General features: G+C 38.4%; 1 protein-coding gene across 1 annotated transcript in view; it reads left to right on the top strand.

Moving 5' to 3' along the window:
• Nucleotides 1-206: 206 nt before the first annotated feature.
• The window catches only part of TAFA2 (TAFA chemokine like family member 2), a gene marked incomplete at both ends in the record, with an annotated part of 97,811 nt that continues 80,143 nt past the window's right edge, over nt 207-17,874 (top strand). Inside the window, one exon of the mRNA XM_080935965.1 lies at nt 207-312. Coding sequence (XP_080792091.1) covers nt 207-312 — 106 coding nt within the window. The remainder of the gene's footprint in view (nt 313-17,874) is intronic.

Raw genomic sequence — 17,874 nt, 5'->3', positions numbered from 1 at the left:
AAACAAATACAACAGCAGCTACACAATCACCACCAACAGTGACAGTAAGCATAGCAACATAATGTATATAAATAGAGCCTTCAGTGTGAGAAACTTAATCTTTCAGGATTCCTTATGCCAAGATTTTGTGGAAGACAATTGTTGTACAGCTGGAGAAGCGCAGTGATTCTGTGTTCTTAGGATGTGTCTCGCTTTTCTATTGCAGGATGAATAAGAGATACTTACAGAAGGCAACACAAGGAAAGCTTCTGATAATTATTTTTATAGTGACCTTGTGGGGGAAAGCTGTCTCGAGTGCCAACCATCACAAAGGTAAGTTGCCCCGCTTTCCGTGTTGTACGTGCAAGATGGCTCCTTTAAACAGACTTCCACATCCTGTCTGCACTGGTCCATTCAATTTTATTAGGTATGGGTTCCCCTTAGTAATTTTCTTTAGGTAAAAATGCATAGAGCTGTCTTCAAGATGACTTTGAGAGGAGAAACATGGTGTTTTCAGGATTCCTGCCAATTCTGCAAATCTTGTCCAATGAATGTAAAACTCTAACTCTGTCTTCCCTCCATGTTAAAGACAGTGATGTTAAGATGTTGAGCTCACATGTAATAAAGATGAATCTCAGATGTCCCTTATCTTCATACAGAAAACATTTCATATGCATGTCTTAAATCATGTGTACACAGTATATGTAAAGTTTTCTTTTAGATGTTTTTGTAGACCATCTTTTTTTCTGGTAGCATGCCTTTCTGCCCGCCATTTGGACACCATGTCTACCATGGTCCCCACTACGTTCTATTCTACAGAAGAAAAGCGCGAGAATATTTCTCCATATGTATGCACTGTCAGCTCAGAATTATTCCCCTTTCTCCTCTGTAGCCATTAGACTCAGCATAATGAATGGCTGCCTTTTCCAAATGAGTTAAAATGGGGCCATTTCTGCATTATGTCTACCACAATCAAGTATTCATAACCTGAGAAGTCAATTTAGATATTTTTTTGTAAAATATGGTTTTGCTATTCAATTCTCTGTCCACCATAAAGGCTAGCAATTTCCTTCCTTATTCTGTTTTGGGGTGAAGGAGGAATTCAGAGTGCTTTGAGTTCTCTAACACTTAAATTATTTAGATATGTGCATTTAATTAGCATCACGTGACCCATTAACATGGAGATTACAAAGAAGTAATGTGAGAATTGAAGTCTATATAACACACTGCCCCCTTGCACATAAAATTAGTAAATGATAATTTATAAGATGGAAAATTTTGTGGAGTTTGTTCCTATTTTATAATTCTCATTTTTACATATAGAGGTATGTATGTGCATGTGTGTGTTTGTGTGTGTGCGTTTGTAAATGTACAATTCTCTCTTTGTCTTTAATGTAACCTTTGCCTCTCTCAGTCACGCTTTTAATCCTTTTTAATAATTGTTATCTTAGTTTCTTTCCCTGTCACTGTGGTAAAATACTCTGACAAGAGCATATTAGCCACAGTTCTAGGCTATGGTTGATTGTCACAGGGAAGTCAGTTTCAGGAGGGGGAACTGCTCACATTCCATCCATAATCAGAGGCAGAGTGCCATCTAGGATCTCCTGTTCCGACGATGGCCGTCCTGACAGTTATGGTAGGTCTTTCTGATTCAAGTAACAGAAGATGATCTCTCATAACCACATCCCAGATGATTAGTTTGTCAAGTTAACAGTGGACACTAACCATCACAGTGCTATCTGCACAAAATTGAAAAGATTCTGTAGCAATATTTTACCTCTGCTTCGGGGTAGCAGTGAACCTCATGTCTAACATCAAAAGTGTATTAAGAACGTGCTTTCAAAATGTGTAAACTCTCTGAGAAAGGTCCTGCCCGGAGCCCAGCAGACCCTGCTCCAGCCATACTTTCCCTGACAGCGCTCCTGGGGCCTATTCCAGGCCATAGAAGTGAGAGAAACACAGAAACGCCAGGAATGGTGGGTGTCAGAGCAGCACCAGCTGTGGGATGACAGACGTGCTTTTATTGTCAAATCAGGGGACAGTGTCTAGAAGAGACCCATCCATGATGAATTTATGCAGTATGAGTTGCATGGCCACTGTTAGAGATACACTCAAGACTTCCTAAGCCATGCTATGTACGCCACTGATTTAGAAACTGTTTCTTACTACTTGCTAATACTATAGTTTGCATTTTTATTTATTTATAAAAATAAAACGGGAAGTATTTGTATTTCTTTAAATTGTGTGTATGTGAGTGAGTGTGACTCAGGTGCCTATTTAGTTCAGAAAAAAGGCCTCTGATACACTGGAATTGGAGTATGAGTGGTTGTGAGCTGCCTAAGGTGGGCGCTGGGACCTGAACTCAGATCCTCTGGAAGAGCAGTGAGCACTTTAGACTGCTGAGCCTTGTCTCCGGTCTCAGTAGAAACCACTGTATGGTATAAGGAAAGAATCGCTGCACTGTATAAGAAACATAAACGGCAGTGAACTACCGTGAATAGGGGCAATTCATCATACAGAAAGCAGCCTAGGCTGTTCTCTGTCTACCTCCCCACTAACTCGCATAAAGACTTTGTGAAGAATTTCTCCCTTCCTCCATCATCCTTTCTTTCTCCCTTCCTTTTCTTCACTCATTCTTTTTGTCCTGGGTTACTTCATATATATAAAACTACAAGGGCAACTTAAATATCAACGATACAGCACATGTTCATGTTGGAACCGTGCATTTTCTAACGCTCTTGAACCCGTTGTGTCTCTATACTGACTTCATTCCATCTCTGCCGTCCTTAGTGTACTAGCGCGATCATTTTTCTAAACATTTCATTTAGAGTCCATTAATATTTAATAACAATAACCTCTTCATAGAAGCATGGCTGCACATTTCTAAAGGCTTGGTTGGGTAATTCTCGAATTTGTACAGATGGTGAGTATTTAATTGCAGTTTTGCTATTTGGAAGGTGTGTTATAAGGTACAACACATCAATTTTCTCCAGTTGGTCCATGTTGCATGATGTTACTACAAATATACGGATTCTCTTGTGCATGGATGTTTGACATTCTAGTTTCTTCCTGTGCTGAACAATGGTACTAGGAGTGCTATTGTACATTTCTTTCAGTGCATATGCGCAAGTTTCTCTGGAGGAAAGGTTCCTGGAAGCAAGATTTTGGCTCATATAACATGAGTGGTTTCAATAGAATGCTGAATGGGTTTCCAGTCCAATAGCGCTGATACTGTTCCTCTGAGTGTTTGGTTTGCATATTTCTGTTGCCGGCTCTCTGGTTCTTCTTCCATCCAGACTATTTCTCACTTCTTTTAATAATTTGTTCAGAGGTTAGTCAACTTGTTAGTTTTCAAAGGACCCGTTTGCCTTTGCTGTTCATTTCCTGCTGTAAAAGTAACTTTTATTTGCCAGATGTAATTGTCCTCTCAGAGTTTTACTGCTGAGTAAGCTCACCCTTTCCAGATCTTTCTGAACTCTGGCTGGCCGGTCCAATTCAGCTGTGCTGGCTCAAGCTCCTCTCCAATCTGACTGATGCAATCTGGCTTCTCTCAGCTTCTCACTGAACTGTTCAGCTTGGCCTCAAACTAACCCTGGCATAATGTCCTCATCTCTGGCTCCCCGTTATTTATTCTCTGGCTTCAACTGTCTCCTCTGACCTGCCCTGAACTGCGTGAACTGAGGAAAGAACTCAATCTATCATCTATCTATCTATCTATCTATCTATCTATCTATCTATCTAATCTATCTCTCATGAGAATTGGGCACATCCCATCTCTGACTCATCCTCTCCTTTGCATCTCAACTACACATCACCTTCAAACACCGCAACTTTGTTCTACAAATGCATTTTACCCTAAAGCTGTGAGCTAAAGGCTTGTCTGCCTTCCAGCTGGATCGCACAAGCCTAGAAGGTCTTTCCCTGTGGTCAGAGCAGCCATGTTGCTAGACTAAAATTCCACCACATTATGCAATACTTTTGTATGTTTTATGTCACTCTCCTTTGTCATGTCCCCTCTTTGTACATGGGTGTTTGGCTTGATGGAGTTTAGGCAACTCAGGCTGATTGAATTACTGATTTTCATAAGACAGTAAGGGAGCTGTGTGGTTAATAACACCTTCATGAATACTCAAAAGTATCAAAAATACATATTAGAAACCCAGGAGGACTAAGGAACATTCCAGATACCAGCTTGTCTGGTGACAGTTGCTGAGATGGTCACTAGTGCATAACTACTTTGGAAGGTCAGAATCTAATTGTATATTGCAAATAGGACTCATACATGGCAGCCTTTCTCCATGTAGTCTTGATATATCCAGTGATAAAACTCTGCACTATTGGCTTCTTGAGTTTATGGTTTACTGTTGCTTATGAGCACAAAATAGATGTTATCTCTGCTACCATCGGGAGAGAACTACAGTCGGGTTATGTGCATAGCCGCACTCGCACACGCTTTCAGTGTTTATATTACACTTCGACTTTTTGGGTCTTTCCCTTCTACCCTTCAGAATATTCATTCAGATTTAAGAAAGGTTATTTCTGTGTCCTCCTGTGCCTCAGTTATGCCTTAGTCCATCAATGTGGTTTAGCTTCTCTCACTGTAAGTCTATAAAATTCCTTTCTGCCTTTAATGCCTTAATGTTCTTGTTCTTACTTTCATTTTTCCATTTTATATAATTTTATAATTTGTTTTGTGAGATGTTAACCATGTAATCCTCTTCACAAGGATGATTTTAATCATATATAAAAACTTCAATTATATTTACAGTTTTGTGGACATTTTATTTAAAGTTTGTAGAGTTTTTTGAAGGATTTATCATTAATACTATATTTACATCATTCCCACTTTTCTTTGTCCCTATTTCAAATTCTCCTGTGGCCTGAAACTTTCTCTTAAACCTGTAACCTCTTCTTTAATTATTGTTATTGTTTTCTATACATAAATGTACACATACACATAAACACACACTCAAGCACATATTCCCATATTTACACACACATTCACACACATAGATACACATACATGCTCACACACACATATATACACATACACTCAGACACACTTATGTATACACACTCATGCACATGCGTCTGAAAGCACAGACAGACATATGCACACACACACTCACATGCATACATACTCTCATTTCCACTCACATATACACATAGTTACACACAAATACACACACATGCACATAACCACATAATGCATATACTGATGCACATATGCATACACACTCACCCACACATATGCCCATACATAGTCACACGCATATACACACATGCATTCAAGCTTTCACACACATACTCATACACATACATACTCATATACACATGCTCACACATAGATATACTCATACACACACACAAACACACACACACACACACCATACGCACTACTGAGTCCTTGAGTTCTTTAGTGTTGACTCTGTATATATATGTGTTTGCAGATGCCCACTGGGGATGAAAGCCTATGCAGAGTCTTGTCCCTTGGGAAGACTGACTCTCGCTTCTCAGCAGCCATTGATTGTCCAAAGTGCTTGATCTATTGGTGCTGCATCCTGTGAAGTTGTCTCCATCCTTAACAGCAGGACAGCTTGTATTCTCATCTTGCTTGTCATGTTAAGGCCGCCATATTATTGAAATTTCATGAGTGAAACTTTCCTGTTAAGGCCGCCATATTATTGAAATTTCATGAATGAAACTTTCCTCTCTTCTCTTAAAGACACTTCTCACTGGGAACCACTGGTCCTCCAGTTCTTAGAAACTTTTGTCCCCCTCTACCATGTTGATCGCTGAGGCTGAAATGAAGGGCTTGTGTTATAGATGTACCTATTGGGGATGGGTACTCCAGAACCATTGTTCTCTACATATTGAGCAGTTGTAGATTTCTGTATGAGTTGCAAAAAGGGGCTTTTTCGATAAGGAATGAGGGCTACATATACCTGTGGACATAAGGAGAGTGTTTAGAATGTAGTTGATAATTGTACCGGTTTAGCAACATGGCAATGAGTCCATGGCCTCCTCTCCCCTAGGTAATTGGCTAAGATACAGTGCTAGGTATAAATTCTCTCCTATTGAATAGCCTCATGTCCAGTTACGCTTTTCACCCCTGAAACATAAGTGACATTATTTCACCTTGGTATCTTGTACTGTGCTGGCCATGCCGTGGTTCGTAGGGATTACAGACAGACACGAGTGATCAATGTCACCACCAGGGCATTCCAGTTCCTCATCTCCTCCCATAGCATCTTTCTCATCTAAAATGTTTACGTGATGTTTCACTGAGAATTCTGGGTCTTTCTTGCTGTGTGGCTCCCCTCCCTCAATTGATAAATCAAGATGGTGAGATGAGCACCAAGAAGTGCTCGCAGTGGGTCATTCTGCACCCCAAACATGTCTCCCACCTGCCAGAGCCATTGCTGCCCAGATCATCTACCACACTGATACTCAACTTCCTTTCTGGCTGATTTATAGTAATAAAAAAGAGCCTAGGCTAATCTAGTAGTAATCAATATTTCTTGTTTAAAGGACTTCCTGTTTCTGCCAATAAAACTACCCCTATGTGGGAATAAGTACTCCTGAACTCACTGGTATTGTCATCTTGTGGAAATATTTTATATTGGATACTTGTAATGGAAAAGGCGTTCGTTTACTCCGTATCTTTGAGTACCTGCATCAAGACAGAGAATATAGTAGTATATAAAAGAGATAAATTTTTTTGTCTTATGGAGCTTTTATCTCTGGAGTAGGAAAATAGATAAAAGCACAAAGAAATAAAATGTGGTGTTTTATGGTATAAGTGCTGTGGAGACAGTGTAAAGGAAGGAAGTGGTGTTTACAGAGCTGAGGGGTGATTATATGTTTAAATAAGGCCTTTGGGCATAAGTTCACATTTTTAGCAGGGAGATATCAAGAGGAAAGAATTTTCCAGGCAAAACAGTCATACCTATGAATGCTTCTAAGCATTCTTAGAGACAAGGAGAAACATTGAAGAGGAACGTATGCATACAACAGACTGTAAGGACAAGAATTGTGAGCAGACATTTCGGAAGAGACAGATGTGCACTATGAAATAATAAATGTGATGCATAGCGGAGGTAGTATGCTAATGCAACAAATCCTGCTCTCAAGAGCAGCCAAGTGGAGAATTGTGTCACTCTCTTGGCTTGCCATGGCACGGGAACACTCTGGTAATCCACAGCAGCTGTACCCCAGGAAACAGATATCTAACAATCAGAAATCGTTGTCATCTTCTTAACAAACTTTTGTGCTTTGGGAATTAACAGTACCTCACAGAGAGACAAATAAGTTTACTGCTCAAACTGCCTCGGAAAGGCTCTGCCCTGAATTCTTACAATTATATTGAGCTGGGCATATCAAGGGAGATTAGCAGAGAACAGTGTGACAGCCAGTCAGAAAATATAAGCAGTATTTCCCCCTTGGAAGCAATTACATTATGTACAGCTTCAGATATTGGGGATCAAAGAGAAAACAGTTTAGTTGAGGACTCCAAGTTCCCCAAAGAAAAATACAGCCATTAATCTTGGAAAGCTAATATATTTCTTGTCTTTTCTTTGTCTACCCACCACATACCAACTAAATATAAATAGAACAAATTATCACTAAGTATTTGGGTTGGAAAAATTCTGTTAAAAAAAATCTCCTTGAGATATCCAGAGAGAGAGTTATACAGAGGAAAAAAACAATCCCTAAAACTTGGTCTGATTAACTAAGGTTAAATACATGCTACTCTCATTGTAACTCAATATAACTAATAATCTGGGCTATAACTCTTGATGAAGTTTTTTTTTTTTTCTAAGAAAATTTAGTTAAAGAATGAAGATTTTAATTTTATAGGTAAAATAGCTACCACTAGAAAAGCGAAGTGTAGGTCTTAGAGTGACTTTCGGCCTATTTGATGCTTTCTTCATCAACTGGAACAACGGCTCAGGAGACAGAATATACATGAGGCGCCTATTAAATGTCAGGCTTTAGGCCAAGTTCCACTGATACATAATGGAGCAGAATGAACAAAATCTATGCCCTAGTAGAACTTATAATGTACCCAGGCAGAAAAACAATGGCATTGTATGTCACATCATTGTATGCATGTATGTCACATAGCCACACAGGTAAGTGTTTAATTACAAGTTATATTGAAATGCTCTCAAGATAAGATTTGGAGATGATTAGAACACACAGAATATAAATGGATGAGAAGACTTGGGAGAGGCTTTTTTATTGGTTATTTTATTTATCGACATTTCAAATGTTATCCCCCTTCCCAGTTTTCCAATCCTCCTATCCTAACCTCTCTTCTCCCTGCCCACCCACTTCTGTCTCAGTGGCCTAGTGTTCCCTTCTCCTGGGTCATCAAGCCTCCACAGGACCGAGGGACTCCCCTCCCAGTGACGCCAGATAATGCAATGGGAGAGGATTTTTTTGAAGGGTAGAAAACTTGATGTTGGATCTGAATGAAGGACCCAGAATCCATGTAATTCAGAAGCTTCCATGGCCCTACAGAAACAACAGAAGACTTCCTGGGCTGACAGGCCTAGCTGGCTCACAAGGGTCACAGGAGGGGTTGATGTAGTCAGTCTGGATGAGACTCTTAGGGATGATGCTTTGAGGACACACTCAAAATGACTGGTTCTTTGGATGAACAGCGTTCTACCCAGTCTGGTTAAGATGCTTCCAGCTAGTCCTGAGTCAGTTTTTAGTCCAAGACCATCTATATCTGAGTCTGAAGCATTTCTATGATGAAAACAATTGAATTATGCTTTAAAATAAGAAACATAAGCAGTGTGTGGCTTGACTGTAGATTGGTGTTTTAAGGACACATTTAAAATATATCATTAAATTTCCAATCAGTATACATCTTTGAGAAACTATGGAAATATACCAAGAAGGGAAGTCAAGAAACACAGAACTCTTTTGATAGCATTTTTGCAAATAACATATGGGCATATCTTCATGCAGTTTAATTTGTCAACAGTCTTTCGTGTATTTGAGAGTGTACAACGTTTATCTGTTTGCATATTTAGTCACTTACACTTTCTGCCTTCTCAGTTGTCCTTGAAACTCTCTCTCACTCAGCAATCAGTAGGTGCCTATAGTTCTTTGTCTGTAGGTAGGGCCCAGTGGGCTTTTCCCCTTTAGCATGTCTATTTATGACACCATTGTTCAAGTCTTATCTATGTAGTCATAACTAGGAAAGATGTTTGACGTTATTCAAAATAATGCTCCTTTGACAGAATATAAAATATTGTAATCTGTGGAGAAGAAATGGAGGATTTCTAAGCATCAGTAATCCCGCTACACATATCCACTTATGACACTCTTTCTTCCTTATGCTATGATTTCTTCTTCTTTCCTTGAAAATGTGTATTTAACAACCTTGAATTATTCTCTGACATATTTTATTTTAATTTATATTATATTATATTTAATATAAATATACTATATTTATTTTATCTCTGATGTATTACTTTTGCTAAGAAATAATAATGTTGGGGGACATAAACATGTATAATTTGAACTTGCTTAACTGTATTTGTGACGGAATGACGAGATCATCTGATTTGATTGTAATGTGTCATTGTGTTTTGATAATGATTCTAATAATTACAAAGCAACTTTGTGTTTATTTGAGGGTCTTTGAAAAGAATCAGAGAACTATTGGAGAGATAAAAATGGTACCGACTCATGACACCTTCATTAATTGGCATTTATGCATGTTTCAACAAATGCCTCTTGATCTAAGTTAGAAGGCCACAAACCTTAACCTTTCCATCATCAGGGAAATCAAATTCCTTTATTTATAAGTACTTGTCAACAATGAGATTATTATTTTATAAAATCTTTGCCAGTTTCATCCTCTTTCAGTTTGCAATTATTATTAAAGATGATACTTTACTAGTTTATTTGCAATTATATTTTATTAATTTCTTTTTCATGTCTTTATCAGTTGATTTTATAATGTGATGTTATCTTATGTGGTTTTATGAGAATGGTTCATAAGTGATTAACACTTTATCTTTCAAGGTTTTTATATACTTACACTATTATTATACGGTCGGTGATTCCAGCTTCAAAGGCTCCCCAAGTCCATTATAGACTTGGGCTATGGTAGGTATGAATGAATCCCAACCCTTTGTATGAGAACAGGATTGGATATTATAAATATTTTTAATGTAGTTTCTTTATTATTTTTAATATAGAAAAATCTATTTAGATTTTATTTCTTTTAATTAGTGACTGAATCTTAATGTTTGGTTTTCTAAGAAAGCTTTGGTTTTATTTTGTTTTTTTTTTAACTAATACTTTTTTCTTCTGTCTTTGTTTATTTATTTTTTTTCTGTCTTTTCTGTCTGTGTCACCAATGGTTTTGTTGTTGTTGTTTTTGGTCTCTGTGTCTAGTGACCACTTTCTTGTTTTTACCTTCCTTTGTGGAGTTATTTCTTCATGTTTTAGTTTTCATATATAAAGTTAATTTTCTCATTATTAATTAGGTACTTATTATAGCTTAACTCCAACCGATATTCTTTGTGAGTTCTCCTTGGCTAGTTCTACAGTCTCTAACGGAGCACATGATCCAGATATTTAAAAACAAACAAAACCAACATTTAATTCAAGACCCTTTTTCTTCTAGTCATAATAACTAACCAAAGGTCTTAACTTAGTTGCATAAATTACAGCAAATAATAGATATACCTATTCGATAAGAATAGTTTTCTAAACTAGAACTTTGGAATACTTATTTATTTCCTCCCTCTTGCTCCTTTTGCTCCATTTTGGTCCCTGAAGTTTTTAAGACTTGGAGGCATGCAAGTAGATGAGCTTGTGTAAAACAGAAGTGAGCCGTATCAGCAAGTGTGCCCAGTAATGGCTCAACTGGAAGCCCAGCAGGACTGTGCTTAGAAGAAAATGCAAAGCTCATTTGGACCCACTCCAGCTCTTAAGCTTGGAGAAAATGGCTATTTGCAAGCTGAAGCCAGTGCTTTCAGCTGAGTCAGGGAGCAGCTCACATGGTGTGGTTGAAGGAGAGAAAGCAAAATGCCATTGGCTTGTTTGCCAAGACAACAGCGCATCCAACAGGAATCCATCCAAGGTTCACCTAGGGTATCATGCATTCTGGTGAGAACAGGTCTCCAGTGTTTCTGTTGAGCCACCTGCTTAATCTGAATTAATTTTTTTTCTAGATGGTATTTATATATACTTGTAAGGGAGGGCAGAGTAAGACAGAACTGGAATGACCACTCCATGGGTATTGGGATTTATCATACCCATAGCCAGAGGCATTTGGACAAATCCAGAGCAGAGGGGAAAAACAGCAGAGTTGCCAAAGGCCAAACGATGGAGAAGAGGCCCTAGAAAATTCACGGGGTTATAGTGAGGACTGGGAGCTGAGGGGAAGGGAAGCTATGAACTAGAGAGTGTGGGAGTTTACGTAGAGCAGGAGTTGAGAAGGTCAGGAGGCTATCCTGGACTTTAAATGCAGAGCAGGTCCAGCAGGTCCATGTGAGCAGGGACTGGAGGCATCTGGAGGCCACCATGAACTTTGTTGGCTCTTCTAGGGGGTGGACACTGTTTCATAGGTTCCGCAACAATGCTGCCTATGAACTTTCATCTCTCCAACAGCAGTTCTAACATGGTCTAGCTTGAATTGATCAAAGACTATCATTTTGCTGTTCTTTTCTGGCCTGACAATACTCCGTGCTGAGATCTCTTCACCATCATCCAGCAAATACCTTCTCTCATCTCGAATATCTGATAATATAGTTTGTATCCAGAATAGGTTCTTTTATCTTTCATCTTGATGATCCTGAAGAAGAAAACTTATTTAGACCAATGTTTTGGGTTACCCTTGTGGATAAGTGATAGTTTGGCTAGGTATAGGATTATAAAGAAGAAATGATTTTCGTATATAAGACAGCATTCATATTTTTTTGTTCTGTTGTTGTGAAATTATAAAGTAATGCTTGTTGAGATCCTATACTTTTGTTACAACCCTTTTTTCTTTCTCTCCTGTGTTCTATCTATTCTCTTCTAGCTACCATCTTAAATTGGCATGTCTATTAAATATACTCCCAGGAACTACTCAGGACTTCTTTCTTGGGTCTTCCTGTGGAAACTTGTGCTCTTCTGTGGGTAGAAATGTATGGAATCATTTAATTGAAGATTGTTAATCGCAAAGATTGGAGGAGAAAGAGCATCCATCCAAACCATAATGGACAAACTTATTAAAGCAAGAAATTAATTAAAATAAGCTTTTATTATTCATGTACAGTGACTGCTCCCCACCCCCAGGCAGGGTACTGGAAGTCAGCTTTGGATATGAGGGAAAAGTCAGCATTTATAGCTCAGAGATAAGGGGTTTCCAAATGATAGATTTGGTGATAAAAACAGTTACAGAAACAGAATGTAGAGAGGCAGTTATAACCAGAAAGTCAGAATAACCTTTGGAAGCAAAGGTGAGGTTGCAAGAGGGTCATTACAATATTTTGATAAAAAGATACAACTGTAAGGTGGTTATAATGTAGTCATAGCAACAGGTAGCCATAACAACCTTTGGAGTCAAAGGCATGGTTGCTGTTTTTGAAAAAGGAAGCACATAGCCTTTGGTAGATAAGGCTACTTGTGTGGCATAGTCTAATCCTTGAGAAACAGATTTAATCATGAAGAGGAAAGAACCTAGCTCGTCTTTATCACAAGATGGTTGGCTTCATCAGGGTCTCCTCTACTCTCTTACTTGTACTTCCGTGGCTTGTCTGTATGACTTCCCAAACTTATTTTCTACCTTACTTACATTTTGTCTTCCTTTAAACCACTCTTTCTTGTTTACTTTAGTTTAAAAACTCTTTCACTGTCTAAATCTGTGCATAATTATATATTTCCTTTTGGTACTCTTAAGTTTTAAGTGACATTATGTCTTCTGAATGTTCTCTTTTGTATATTTCTTCTTGCTCATTATCACATTTTCTGGGATTTTTTTTTTCTCTACTCTGCTAGGTTGCTTTCTCTCTTTAATGCTATAAGCTTTCCTCTGATAATTGATAGTACAAACGTTGGTTTATTAACAGGTCAGCATGGCTTGCAAAATTTGAAAATCCATATTAAAGCATGAAGAAGGGTTTTATTGGTTAACTACCATAGTTAGCGTGTTTTGATTTTTCCTTTGGAGCTGGCCAAGTCTCTTACACATGAATCCTCTTGGTGAAGAACATTTTCAGTCTGAGAAGCCAAGCTAAAACTGGGTTGAAATGCTTCACATTCATTTTTCTGTAGCTTATTCAGCCCTTCCCCTTTTTATCCCTATGATGTCTACTTTGTCTTGTGACTTCTAATTAACAAATTACCTTTATCTTATGAACAAACATATGAGCTTTCAAGCTTCTCCCTGGACAGACACATGCCCAGCAAAGAGAAATTGCACCTCGATTGCATAATTATATAATCAAAATGATAAGATATTGTAAAACAATTATTTTCTTACTGTGCAGAGATCAAATTCTGAAATGTTTCCTTCCAGGAATGGAATAGGCATTGCCAACATATATCCAGTCATGTATTTTCATTTATGTCATCTATTATTGTAGTCCTCAGCACCCAGTAAAAATTAGAGAGCCAGAGATGCTTTCACTTACCAGTTTAGTCAGAGCGTTTTTGTAGGTATTGATGGTTTCGCCAGAGGAGAATCTGTTTGGAGGAAGCTTTACTCAGGTAGTTCCTCCCTGTTGGTCTTCCTCCCCTTGCCCTGTCTGCCTTGCAAGTACATCTGTGACTTCCAGGAAAAGAAGATCAAATTTGTCACCTTTTACAAACCATTTTTCACCCCCTTTAAGGGGTGGTATGACCCCTGACAAAAATGAATGACCTAGAGCTGGCCAGGTAGTTCTCCAGGCTCCTACCTGGTTGGACACTTGTCTCTCTTTCACTGCCTTTAAACATCCTTTATAGATGTCCTAAGACACGGGTGTCACTGGCTGTGCAGAAGGGGGAGGCAACACATGGAGTTCATTATCACCATTTCCAGGGATTTCCTTAGTGAAATCCTTCAAGGGCTAAAAATCATCTGCACACTCCTTAGTTTCTTTGATACACGTGACTCTCAGAGGTGTTGTGTTTAAAAAATAACAACTATTGGTCTATCCAAGTACTAAGATGGTTTCTTAGGCACACCAGACTTCTGGCTTTGGTTTTGTAAATGCCTTATTTAAAAAAAAACACCTCATAAAACCACAGTGCTCCACAGTTTTTACATATCTCAAAGTGTCAGTCCACTGGCACATATTGACATATTTCTGTATTCTTCCTTTTTCATGCTGCAGCAAGTGTCTGTGTCATAAGAAGTCATCTACTATGTTTTTGCCTGGTCCTCATCTTTGCAGGACACAAGGCTGAACTGGCCACTGAAATGACTGCTTACCTAATCGCTTATGAATGAATATATCAGCTTCTCCAATATGTGTACCTTCATAATGAGTGTGGAAGGCTCTAGAACAGTGCCTATCAACCGGTGGGTCACGACCCTTTGGGAGTGAGATATCATATATACTATATATTAGATATTTACATTACAATTTATACCACTAGCAAAATTACACTTATGACATAACAGGAAAAGAATTCTGTGGCTGGGGGTCACCACAACATGAAGAACTGTGTTAAAGGGTTGCAGCTTCTGGAAGGTTGAGAACCACTTCCCTAGGTTCATTTCAGATTTTAAGTACTGAAAGAGAAGAATAAGTTAAATTAGAAAGATTTAGGGTTTGTCTGATTGTCCTTGGGTGAAATTTGTTACTACTGAACATCTTACTTTATCTGTAAAAAATAGGAACGAATAGGTGTTCATATATATATATATATATATACACACATAAATACACACACACACACACACACACACACACACACACACACACATATATATATATGAATTAGTGACTATATACATACTGGGTTGGTATACAGATATAAATAATTGTAAGTATGGATATTCTTTGAAGGTATAAAATATAGGCTATTATTTCTGTTACAGAAACATTTTATATTTTACTTGTAATACTTTCATAAATTCTGACAGTCCCGAGAAACAGTTTTGGGAAAGTGAGTCATGTTGAAAGCATTGTGTTGGTTTTTCTTTCTTTGGGTTTTGAGACAAGCCCTCATGCAGCTCAGCCGAATTTTGAGGGCCATATGTTGGTGATCGTGAACTTGAACTCTTCAATCTCTTGCTCTCACCCCCCAAGTGTTGAGATTACAGATGTGTGTCAGTGCACGCGTACACTTGCTAGTCTTACTTGTTTGCAATGTGATAATTCCTATGGTGTGTGTGTGTGTGTGTGTGTGTGTGTGTGTGTGTGCTCCTATTCCTCAATTCTTTAACTATATGGGAAATTCATCTGGTTTTGCACATATAAATCTATAGGAATATTCTTCTGAAACTGAGCATCACCTGTCAGAAAACAAACAAACAAACAAACAAACAAACAACCACAATCTGAGCTGCTTTACCAACAAACAAACAAACAAACAAACAACCACAATCTGAGCTGCTCTACCATGTATTTTCAGATTGTGACTAGCTCACTTAAAGGTTAATGTTAGAAATAAATGGAAATGTTTTTCTGATGTTTAAGCCACTGGATCTGAGGTGTAAAGAGAAAGATCAGATGTAGTTAAAAGTTACAATGCCACTACAGAGGGCTAGAGGAGAAGGCACATTGGCATTTTAATAAGGCCTTGTTTCTTTTACAACAGTTATAGCCTATGTGGATACATCTCATCCCAAAGCAGATGTTACTTTGGTAAAACTATCTTTATTATTCTCATTTCTTAACAAAGACAATGCTGTTTCAAGCCTGTAATGAAAGACCATGGCAAACATTCATGCAGAATCTTCATACCCTGTGGACTTTTAGGTCAAATATAGGTGAAACAAGTTTTAAAATTTTATGTGCATCTAAAATTTGCTTTAGATGAACTCTTGTAGCAGAGTTCATTTTAATTGAAGAGAATCCATTTCTGTAGGTCAGTCCTCTGGACATGTAGGTAATTACATCCCAACAGGTATCTCATATATTTTACATATCGTAGATTTCTCATTATAATTTGTCATAAATTTAAGTCACAATTTCAATTTTTCACTGCATTCTTTGCCTACAAACAATTTACCAAGTAACCATTCATTCATTCATTCAACAAATAGGGGCTGATGATCTATTATGTTTCAGAGTGAACTTAAATACCAACATACCAGCACAATGAATAGATTGTTGTATTCTGAAGGAACCCATTAGCTAAAGAAAAAAAAAACAGTAATTGTATAGATAAGCCATATCACAATGAGAATGTAGAATCTTACAGAGTTATGGATTCTTAGGAACATAGGGCCAAGACATGTGGACACATATACCTATAACAATAGTAGAAGAAATAATGAAGTCCTCACTCACTTAGCAGAAAAAAAACTGGTAGAATATCCATACACATGGGACTGAATGGGTGAATGGAAAGAAGACAGGACTGCTGTATAATGGGTGAGCAGAATATTTACTTGAGAGGAAGATTTCGGTGCCTAGAAGGCAGCAGTGAGGATGAGAATCGTAAATGGGCAGGAAGGACCAATGATGACTCTGAGCTATGACCACAAAATAATGCGTTCGATGAAACAGCCTGGGAGAGAATCCTGTATCTTCACTTTCACTGGAGTAACAGCTTGGATTTCCAAATCACAGAGGATTTATCGGGCTCGCTTCAGAGTTCTGGAAATCTCTTTGTATTCTTGTGGTGGAAATTAAATGTCTCTACCAAAATGCAACTGACGTTTTCAGAGCTGTGTTTGATCAGGCATCGTTGGTGTGGTGACAATCACAGTTCTTATTTAAGTGCAAATCAAGTTTTCATTGTAATTAGGTACTGTGTAAGTAAAATAAACATAGACCACAGATCTAGTCAAGACACTCCTGATATCATGGGGCTCATTTTAAAATAGTTCTTTCATGTTCTCTCATCTGAATCTGTTCTGAGATTATGGTCCTTTAATCCAAGGGCAAATTTGCTTGAAGGTTGTAAACTTTTCAGGGATTGTGTCAATAGGGAAAATGCTTCATTACTAATGTCCATTACCTTTCCCTTCTATTTTTATGTGTGTGCATGTGAGCATGCATGTATACATGCATGTGTGTTTATGTAACTATATATATGCAATCTTTTGCATATATTTAGCTGTGTGTGCACCTGGGTGTACATGCACAAGAGTCTGGGAACAGATGGAGGCTGGATGTTGATGCTGCCTGTACTGGCTAGTTTTGAGTGTCACCTTGACACATCTGGAGTTATCACAGAGAAAGGAGCCTCCCTTGAGGAAATGCCTCCATGAGATCCAGCTGTAAGGCATTTTCTCAACTAGTGATCAAGGGGGAGGGCCCAGCCCATTTTGGGTGGAGCCATCCCTGGCCCAGCCCATTGTGGGTGGAGCCATCCCTGGGCTGGTAGACCTGGGTTCTATAAGAAAGCAGGCTGAGCAGGCCAGGGGAAGCAAGCCAGTAAGTAACATCCCTCCATGGCCTCTGCCTCAGCTCCTGCTTCCTGACCTGTTTGAGTTTCAGTCCTGACTTCCTTTGGTGATGAACAGCAATGTGGAAGTATAAACTGAATAAACCCTTTCCTCCCCAGCTTGCTTCTTATTCATGCATGATGTTTGTGCAGGAATAGAAACGCTTACTAAGACACTGGCAATCACCTTTGATCTGTCATCTCCTTTATTCAATCCAGAACTCACAGATTCTCAAAGAAGTGGCTGGTCTCACTTCTTTGTCTTCTGAGCTGGAAGTGCAGATGGAAGCTTTGGGTGTTCTGGGAATTCTATCTCTGCACCTGCCTCTTTAC

Source organism: Micromys minutus, assembly GCF_963924665.1.
Source record: "Micromys minutus genome assembly, chromosome: 22".
In the NCBI taxonomy this organism is placed as follows: Eukaryota; Metazoa; Chordata; class Mammalia; order Rodentia; family Muridae; genus Micromys; species Micromys minutus.
Note: the sequence above shows the minus strand (reverse complement) of the source record. Positions and strands in the feature narration are given on the sequence as shown.